The following is a 10,477-nucleotide window of genomic DNA, read 5'->3' on the forward strand; positions in this document are numbered from 1 at the left end:
ACTCCGACCTTATGCAGCCAAGGTCGGCCCAGGAGAAGAAAGAAAGAGGTCTTGATATCGAGCACTTGGAATTCGACTTCAAAAGTCTCTCCTCCAATTTCGATCTCAGTGGCTAATATCCCGATCACATCCCTTCTAGTGCAGTCATACGCCAATATACCCTGCTCAGATGGTATGAAATCTCCCGGTCCAAACCCTAGGGTAGTGGCAGTACTTAACGGGCAAACGTTCAAAGCTGAGCCATTATCTATTAGGACTTCCGGCACTCTCTTTTTGTTACAGATTATGGTGATCCGGAGAGGGCGAACATGATCTCTTCCTTCTGGAGGGAGGTCTTCGTCAGTAAAAGACAAATCCTGGGAAGCTCTTGTCGCGGCCACTAAACTGACCAGTTCGTCAGGAGTAATCTCAACTGATACCTGGGACGAATTCAGCTCACGAAGCACAACCTGTCTGTGCTTTGGCGACGCCATCAGTAAACCCCAAATAGACACATTGGCTTGCGTCTTTTTCAGCTGTTTCAGCAAATTGTCCTCCTCATCATCTAAACTCTGTTTTTGCTTTTGGTTCTGATGGTCAACTCCTCTTGCAACCTCAGCGGGATTCTCGACTCTGAGCTAAGCTGGCTTGAAGACTCGTCCACCACGTGTGACGTGACGGAGCTCATCACATTGATCATCCAGAAGTGATAAGTCTTCATCCTCTAGCCTTAAAACATAGGGGACTTCTTCGCTGCTCTCTCCCTCTTCAAATTTGAGGACATATGAACATTCAGCAGATTCTATAGATCCTCCATCTCGAGCAGACAGTACATAAGGTTTCTCATTTTCCGTATCACTGTCTCCCTCCTCCCATCTTAAAACATACGGTTCCTCAGAGATGACCACACAAATACGAGAGTAATCCAAAACAACTTCCTCGGTAAGGATTGCATAAACGTTTGGTGGACGAGTTGCGTGCGTCGGCAATGGATTGCGAGTGACGTTAGGAACTTCAACAGAAATTTTCTTTGCCTCGATCATGTCCTGGATCTTATGTTTCAAGGCCATACATCTATCAGTTAGATGTCCGACACCCTGATGATATTCGCAAAAGTAATCCTTCCTCCAATACCTCGGAAGAGGATTCGGAGCCTCCCTAGGCTCTAACAGCTCAATCTTCTTGTCTCTCAACAGCTTCTTCAATGCTACTGACAAGGAATACGACAAAGGATCGAATCGTCTTGGCTCTTTCCTCTCTGGGCGACCTTCGCCAAAATTTACTCTCCGTGCTGGCGGAGCAGTATTCATATTGTGAACCTCCTTAGGTGCAACCATAGGTCTTTTTCCTTCTCTTGAATCAGAAGGAACTCTTGATCTCAAACCCTTAGACAATGCATCTTCTATTTGGGTTCCCGTCTTGATGAGATGATTGAAATCAAGAAAGTACTGGATGGCCATGTGGTGGTAGTATTGTGGTGACAGGTTCTTCACCACGATTTTGATTTGCTCCTCATCTGGCAGACGATGAGTCATCTGCACGGCTTTCCTTCTCCATCTGCGGATGAAGGAAGTGAAGGTTTCATTGTGGCCCTGTTTCAAAGCTTTGAGATCCCTCTTGGTTACGTTGATCCCCTCTTCCATGGAGAATTGTTCGACGAATCTATTGGCAATATCTTCCAAGGTTCGGATCTCTTCAGACTTTAGGCTCAAGAACCATTTTTTAGCCACTCCGATCAAAGATCGGGGAAACAAAAGAGCAACCTGCTCCGGAGATAGACCATGCTGCTGAAGAAGTGGAAGCACGGACATCAGATGGCTCCTAGGACAGCCTGTCCCATCATACTTATCCATATCTGGCACTTTGAATCTAGGAGGCAGTGTGACTCCAGGATATATCATAAAATCGGCCATGTTCAACTTTTTCGGGCCCTGGAATTTTATGTTTTCCATCTCTTTAGTCAGCTTGTCTATTCTGTCTGTCATCGCTCTACCCTCATTGTCTCTCTCCAGATGAGGGAGACAATTATGCTCTGCATACTGCTCATCTTCGATATCGTCCTCGACATTCAAAACCGCGGGCCTGGCCATTGGAGGAGGAGGAGGTATAACAGAAGGGTGCTGGGCTACATGCTCTCTAGAAGTAGAACTTCTATCAGCTTTCATGCGAGCAATCTCTTCATTGATGGTGCCCAATTGCGCCAGGATAACTTTCATCATTTCATTGGTGTCAAGGGCATTATTTTCATTTTCCGCCATGGGTTCAGGTGCAAATTGGACGGGTGAAGGAATTTCCTGGAAATTAGAGAAAGGTAATGCAGGGGAGGTAAAAGAAATTGGTGAGGCAGAAAATCGACTCAGCCTGGAATCAGCGGACTGACGGGACCAGGTTGATTTTGAAACGAGGATTTTCTTAGGAGCAATGGCTGCTCAATCAAGAATCCTGTTATGGAAATATAAACACTAGATTAAAATTTTGATAATCGAGATAAACTATTTTGATCAAACAATGACAAAGGAAACAAAAATACACTTTCATTAATAAGATTCAAATTGTGATTACAACGGATGAAAAATATTAATCTCTGATCACAGCTGGATAAACAAACTGACAATAATGGGAAATGCAGAAATCGGAATAACAAAACATGATATGGATCCTCAAGGCTCCTCAATTCGAGCTCTTTTGCTTGCGGGCTTTTCCGATATTTCTCCACGTCGGAATTTGCGAGATAAACCTAACCTCCTCTCTATATTTTTGTTTCCCCAAGCAGCCACAATGGATCGGACGAGATCAGGAGTGAGATCTTCACAAAGAGGAGGGACTATGATTCCGGGAGGACATGGAATTCCCGTAATCTGATGGAGAATTCACATGGGTGCATAAAAGGAAGATTTCTCGGTACCCATGAGGTAAACAAATGAATGCGGGTAAGTGCTAGTAAAAACATGGAAACATGAATGACTTACCCAGCGAAACTGACTCTCCTCTACATGTTGCAACCAATTGTGCCATTCATCGATGGACTGAGGTTGGTGGGCTATTGGTTTCCAGGTATGGAAATTCTTCAGGGTATATGGATTTTGGTTTTGTCGCTGAAGAATTTGAAGTTTTTCACCAAGCCAGACATACAACAACTTGACACATCCATAGAAATTGTCCTTGATCTCTTGGGAAGTAATAAGATCTAGTCCCAAGAAGGTCTCTGCTAACATGGTAGGGATAGGATTCCTCCCCTCATTGATCTGATCTACCACTCCTAATAGTATCAAAGATGCAACATGGGAATTTCTGCGAAGAACATGACGTGCGAAGACCATAAAAATTAAAGCATTACGTCGGCAATCCTGAAAACGAGAGTTAGTAGGATCGACGTTTTTCGAAAAAAGTTTAACAAGATCTTGAATTTTCACGCACGTATCCGTCAAACACGGCAGAGCATCCACAGTCTCATTTTTGAACAGTTTGCAAAACAGACCATGAGGAGATTCTATCCTTGAAGGTTTGATCCAGAGTCCCTCAGATGGGAGCTCTAGCATGATACACCAATCTTCAAATATGGGACAAAGTTCAAAACGACCAAATCGGAAGACATGAAGAACAGGATCCCAAAGTCCAGCAGCTGCTTGGAGAAACTTCCAATTTATATCCCGACTGTTCAAATAGGTGAACGAATTGATGAAATGATCAGCCATATTTCTCTGTGACTGTTCACGCGGAAGAGCTTTAATGGTATCGGCTATCCATTTGTCCAACAAAAGGTTTGCCATAATCAGACCTGACACAAAGATAGGACAGGATAATGAGGGAATGAAGATAACTTCGAATAAACAAAGAATAAAAATAAACTTAATGATCAAGCATAAGAAGGATATTATTGATGACATCGAATGTTCCACTACTGATCAAAGATGATCAGAAACTCAGAAACGAGACCACGGTCACAAAATGACAAAAGTAGATCATAGACCGAATCTAAATCTGGAAGATGAATGTCAAAACTGAATGATCAAAGAGATCAATAATAGACTATGGCCATAAAGACAGCAGACAAACTGTCGACCATATCTAAAGACAAGATAAGAAAACAATCTGAATAATATATGACACAACAAAAGAATGGATAAATGAAGTTTCAATCTGAGGGATAAAACAAGTGAATTTTATCATCATCGAGTCAAAGAATAAACCATAACTATGAGGGTGACAAGTAGAAGCCACTAGCTAGGTTTAGATCTGAGAGATGCATAGACACTGATTGATTCAAGCCAGAAATCCCTACTAGAAAGTAGGTCCTGATCTTATAATCCAAAGATATAGGGACATAATCTCAATAAATAGAACAACAGAGAGGCCACGACCATGAGAGGGGCAATTAAAAGCCACTGGTCGGGTCTAGATCTGAAAAACGGACTGATACAACTGATTAGATTAGACAAGGAAACCTCACTAAAGAGTAGGCCCTCAATCTGATAATCAATATATACATATATACATATATATCCTAACCAGGGGCACCAGCCCTAAATATGATCTCATAGAGTCAAGATACTTGACTTATGACAGACATGTGAGTGCACTAGGACTACGTTGTAGCCACATAAGGTGAGCTACAATAATCTATGGATAGGGCAAGGCTCTTAAATCTAGGCTCCAACATGTATAAGCAACACATGTTCGTCCTTATATGAATGCAATATATATATAAGCACATGCAACTCCTAATTGGGTTTTACTAAATCAACAAATATATCCAAGTACATAATATATGTAAAATGAAAGTAGAGCTCCGGACTCAATATATCGGGTACTGTGGTACCTGATCCCGCGAGAGGGGTGGGGCGCGAGCCGCCGCGCTCTCTCTCTTGGTCTCTCGTACCCACGCGATTGGCGTGTGCATTTTAATGTTGATTTGAATTAATCTTTCCTGTGAACTTGGGATCACTAAGGCAATCCGAATTCCACACGAAAGAGACTGACAGAGTCGCCACCTAGATGTGGGATCTAGGACCCGTAATTAACCAGAAATCTAGACTCGCTACCTGGTTACGAGAATGGAAGGTATGGGGAGTTATCCGCCACATGCACCATTCCTGCCCGATAATCGGTCTTCGATTCCAAAAGCTAATTCTTTTAAATTTATTTTAAATGGCTCATTCAACTCTATGTTAATGTGCGAACTAAGTGACATGCATCCTATGATCTAATTTTAATGTGAATCCTAGATGTGTATCTTGATTTATTAATTTGTCTGGATTCATTCTAAGTGAAAGTTCTCCTAGAATTCTAATTTCATGGAAAATCCTAAGTGATTTGATTAAGCATTTACAAGAAAATTAATATACAAAACACCACAATTTGTTTGTGGTGCCGACTCGCGGGTGGTATGCCATCAGACATCCAAGCTGCCTACGTACCCAAGCCTTACTGGGATCAGAGTCGACGTAGTTCGGTGCACCTAAGCTAAGCTACTTATGCCTAACTCAACTAGGACACCGACCTAGACGGGATTGACTGTTTCAACAGTTTTAGGAGAAGTTATTTAATTCAAGTTGAGGATTTTATTATCTTAAGATTTCATCTAAGATGCTATATGATTCTCATCTAAATGCAAATGGTCCCTTAGACTAATGCAGGTTTGCCTACATCCTAGTTTACTAGGCTTGTCCTAGGGAAAGATTGGGTGACTAGTGTAACTAGACCTATGGCACGGTTGCTATACATAGCAAACGTCCGTGATGAGGCTGGACTCCTAACTCTAGGACTCCCTAAAACCTAAGACTCCCTAAAACTTAGGACACGACACGACACCGGTGTTCCTAAATTGGGCTCTAAGGGTCCTTACGACGGAAACCGTAATCCAACGGTTCCGAGAGACACGAGGTGAATCGATTTCAGTTCTTGAGGTTAGTGAAAAAAGGGATGGAAGAGATGATGAAATAGTGTGAGGGAATGAGAAAGATAGAGAAAGGTGCGACTGAACTTGGGAGTGCCAAATTGCCTACGTACCCCACGATGGGGATCAAGCCACACGTAGTTCCGCTGGCGAGGTTGCTTGGATTTTGGAAGACAGAATTGGTATTTGTATCTGGAATCGGGTTTGCATTTGAGCATTGGACTTGAGATTCAGAAACATTGATCTAGCAATGGGATTTTGGAATTGGGAATTTGCATCAAAGAATTGAGCATATAGGAATCATCAAGGGTTTGAATTTTCGGAATTCAAAGTGGGCGGGCTTATGAGATTCGGCCAAATGGATTCAGACATGCGACTCGGATTGTGTTGGGATATTACTTGGTTGGATTGGGTTAATGGTTAGGGTCAAGTGAGTCGGGTCTAAGTTAGGAGCAAACCCGAGACTAGCCATGGTCTAACTAGGAGGAAGCAGGGTACAAACCAGGGTGCGGACCAGGGTGCACCAGGGTGCGAACCAGCAGGGAACCAGGGTGCGAACCAGCAGGGGAACCAGGGTGCAACCAGCAGGGAACCTGGGTGCAACCAGCAGCGAACCTGGGTGCGAACCAGCAGGGAACCAGGGTGCGAACCAGCAGGGGAACCAGGGTGCAACCAGGAGGGAACCTGGGTGCAACCAGCAGCGAACCTGGGTGCAACCAGGGTCTAACCAGAGTGCGAACCAGCAGGGAACCAGGGTGCGAACCAATATCGAACCAGGGTGCGAACCAGTAGGGAACCAGGGTGCAACCAGCAGGGAACCAGGGTGCAACCAGTAGGGAACTAGGGTGCAACCAGCAGGGGAACCAGGGTGCGAATCAGTAGGGAACCAGGGTGCAACCAGCATCGAACCTGGGTGCAACCAGCAGCGAACCTGGGTGCAACCAGGGTCTAACCAGAGGCTAACCAGGGGGAAAACGGACCCTACATGCTTCCTAACATGGTTTTTCTTTTAAAGTAAAAGATATGCATGAAAACAGACCCTACATAGAATTGAAATAAATGCCTACCTCTTTGGAAACCCACTTTGTGTTTGATTTTTTCTTTGATGTTAATTCCTTGAAGATGATTCCTTGCTTGATAATGACTGCTTTTGATATATATCACCCAACGTATAAAATCACCCGATCCGGCAAGGATGGCCGAACCCTTGAAGAGATGAGGGAGAGGGATGAATTTTCTAAGAGAGGGGTTCTTTTTTCTTCTCCTCTTGGATGGTGGGATGAGAGGGTATTTATAGGAGAATGGGATAGGAGGTTAGGTGAGGTTAGGTGGTTTTGGATGGTTAGGATGAGAGGATGAGGTTAGGTAAGGTTAGGTGGGGTTAGGTAAGGTTAGGTGAGGTTAGGTGAGGTTAGGTGAGGTTTGGATGGTTAGGATGAGAGGAGAGGTTAGGTGAGGTTAGGTGAGGTTTGGATGGTTAGGATGAGAGGAGAGGTTAGGTGGTTTTGGATGGTTAGACCCAGGTCAAGATCTGCCATTGATCTAACGATTTACGGAAATCGGGTCTCGGAATGGAATCAGGGTCCGGGCTATGAAGTGACCCTAGCTTATTTTGTCCCGATTGATGATCCGTAAAGTCAGATCAAGATATTAATGACCTAAAACATATAAATCAATGATAGAGGGGGTTCTCACATGGATTTAACACACTAATTTATTTGTTGATTAAAACAAAACAAAATGGGGTGTCTACAGATGCCCCTCTTTGGTAGAGATGACGTAGTCATTGAATACCAAAGTTAAAAATGACAGAACCATTTTGCGTAGCTTTAATCGACAAAGGACTCTCTAGACACAACGCACCTTAACATAATGCAAAACCTTAGATGAAACCCTAGAACTTGAATAATAAAAAAAACTCGATGCGGCGCCGTTCACAAACGGGCAATTAGAGAATGAGATATCATTTTCGAATGGATTCTGAAGGGAAAGGACAAAGATCGCTCTCAAACAGTTTTTAGAAGGAGATGAGACGCCGCTCACAAGCGGGTTCAACGAGGATAAGAAGCATTCCCAAATGGACTTGGATAATGAGGCACCGTTCACAAACGGCCTCAAGGAGGATAGAAAACCATTCACAGATGGACTCGAGAAATGAGGCACCGTTCACAAACGGGCTCAAGGAGAAGACAAGACCATTCACAAATGGACTCGAGAAATGAGGCACCGTTCACAAACGGGCTCAAGGAGAAGACAAGACCATTCACAAATGGACTCGAGAAATGAGGCACCGTTCACAAACGGGCTCAAGGAGGACGATACCATTCACAAATGGATTCGAGAAAAGAGGCACCATTCACAAACGGACTCAAGGATAAGACAAGACCATTCACAAATGGACTCGAGAAATGGGGCACCATTCACAAACGGGCTCAAGGAGAAGACGAGACCATTCACAAATGGACTCGAGAAATGAGGCACCGTTCACAAACGGGCTCAAGGAGAAGACGAGACCATTCACAAATGGATTCGAGAAATGAGGCACCGTTCACAAACGGGTTCAAGGAGAAGACGAGACCATTCACAAATGGACTCGAGAAATGAGGCACCTTTCACAAGAGGGCTCAAAGAGGACATGAGACCATTCACAAATGGACTCAGAAAATGAGACACCGTTCACAAACGGGTTCAAGGAGAAGACGAGACCATTCACCAATGGACTAGAGAAATGAGGCACCATTCACAAACGGGCTCAAGGAGGACATGAGACCATTCACAAATGGACTCAAAAAATGAGACACCGTTCACAAACGGGTTCAAGAAGAAGACGAGACCATTCACAAATGGATTCGAGAAATGAGGCGGCCCCCGTTCACAAACGGGCTCGAAGAATTTAGAGATTTTTTATGAACTTGAATTTGACGTAGGATTGGATTTTTTATTTTTTATTTAATTAAGGATTTGGATTTGATAATTTTTTTTATTTTTGGAAAATGAGGTACCGTCCGCAAACGGGCTCAAGGAGAAGATGAGACCATTCACAAATGGCCTCGAGAAAAGAGGCACCGTTCACAAACGGGCTCAAAGAGGACATGAGACCATTCACAAATGGACTCAGAGAATGAGAAACCTGTTCACAAACGGGTTCAAGGAGAAGACGAGACCATTCACAAATGGACTCGAGAAATGATGCACCTTTCACAAAAGGGCTCAAAGAGGACATGAGATTTTTCATGAACTTGAATTTGACGTAAGATTGGATTTGTTTGAATCGGGGATTGGATTTGATGAATTTTTTTTATTTTTGAGAAATGAGGTACCGTCCGCAAACGGGCTCAAGGAAAAGACGAGACCATTCACAAATGGCCTCGAGAAAAGAGGCACCGTTCACAAACGGGCTCAAAGAATTTAGAGGTTTTCATGAATTTGAATTCGACGTAGAATTGGATTTTTTTTTAATTAAGGATTTGGATTTGATAAATTTTTTTTATTTTTGGAAAATGAGGTACCGTCCGCAAACGGGCTCAAGGAGAAGATGAGACCATTCACAAATGGCCTCGAGAAAAGAGGCACCGTTCACAAACGGGCTCAAAGAGGACATGAGACCATTCACAAATGGACTCAGAGAATGAGAAACCTGTTCACAAACGGGTTCAGGGAGAAGACGAGACCATTCACAAATGAACTCGAGAAATGAGGCACCTTTCACAAAAGGGCTCAAAGAGGACATGAGATTTTTCATGAACTTGAATTTGACGTAAGATTGGATTTGTTTGAATCAGGGATTGGATTTGATGAATTTTTATTTTTGGGAAATGAGGTACCGTCAGCAAACGGGCTCAAGGAGAAGACGAGACCATTCACAAATGGCCTCGAGAAAAGAGGCACCGTTCACAAACGGGCTCGAAGAATTTAGAGGTTTTCATGAATTTGAATTTGACGTAGAATTGGATTTGATGAATTTTGGATTTTTTTTTTTTTTTTTGAACTCAATGAAATCGGGGACATTATAGATCGCGCCCAGTAAAGACAGTGGAAACCAAGACTTTGACGAATGATGAGACGACCAACCTTATGAACGAAGAACCATTAGTAACAAGGATGGATTAGGAACACTTTTATGAAACTTCAACAAGATTTTTCTCAATGAGACTGTTGGTCTTGTCTTCTGGGGATTTTGATAACTGAAACCTTGAACAAGACATTTGAGATTGGTAATTTAGAACAATGGCTCTCTCGGATATAATCATGGAAAAGTGGGATTTGCCTCTTGACAGGTGTTTAGATAAACATTTCTTGACCAGGATAGTATTTAACAAACTGGAAGGAGATTCCGAATTTTAATGGTTCGTCTTTCTGAGAAATTGGCTCAACCACCATTGCATCTGGGGCTCTTCCAAGCTTAAGGTGCCTTCCTGGGGTATGATCTTTTTACGGAAGCTGGGCTTTCTGATGTTTCTACTTCTGAACTCTTCTGAGTTGATCTTCTTTGAAATGTAGCTGTTTGACTAGATTCTCGAACCCTTTCAGGTATAATTGCAGGGAGCTGCCTAGGCCGGGCCTCCTTCACCAAGATAGTTACATCATTTGGACATAGGAACG

The 10,477-nt window shown here is 43.2% G+C and overlaps 1 protein-coding gene across 2 annotated transcripts; it reads right to left on the reverse strand.

The window, feature by feature from the left end:
• Window positions 1-605: 605 nt before the first annotated feature.
• LOC143853497 (uncharacterized) lies at window positions 606-7,805 on the reverse strand. 2 transcript variants are annotated; one of them, XM_077363283.1, is made up of 3 exons: window positions 6,943-7,791; window positions 2,949-3,757; window positions 606-2,421 (listed from the first exon to the last, which is right to left on the reverse strand). In XM_077363283.1, the coding sequence occupies exon 3, from the start codon at window positions 2,235-2,237 to the stop codon at window positions 618-620; it is 1,620 nt and encodes a 539-aa protein (XP_077219398.1). In that variant the 5' UTR covers window positions 2,238-2,421; window positions 2,949-3,757; window positions 6,943-7,791; the 3' UTR covers window positions 606-617. The 2 variants fall into 2 exon arrangements, with proteins under 2 accessions (XP_077219398.1, XP_077219399.1); XM_077363284.1 differs by lacking the exon at window positions 2,949-3,757 and having other exon boundaries at window positions 6,943-7,805.
• Window positions 7,806-10,477: the final 2,672 nt, after the last annotated feature.

The sequence above is a fragment of the Tasmannia lanceolata genome, unplaced genomic scaffold (assembly GCF_043159265.1).
Source record: "Tasmannia lanceolata isolate RefF3 unplaced genomic scaffold, GAP_Taslan_0.1 ptg000019l, whole genome shotgun sequence".
In the NCBI taxonomy this organism is placed as follows: Eukaryota; Viridiplantae; Streptophyta; class Magnoliopsida; order Canellales; family Winteraceae; genus Tasmannia; species Tasmannia lanceolata.

Excerpts from the sequence above, each read along its gene's own strand:
- LOC143853497 (XM_077363284.1), bottom strand. The coding sequence starts at position 2,237 with ATGGCGGAAAATGAAAATAATGCCCTTGACACCAATGAAATGATGAAA.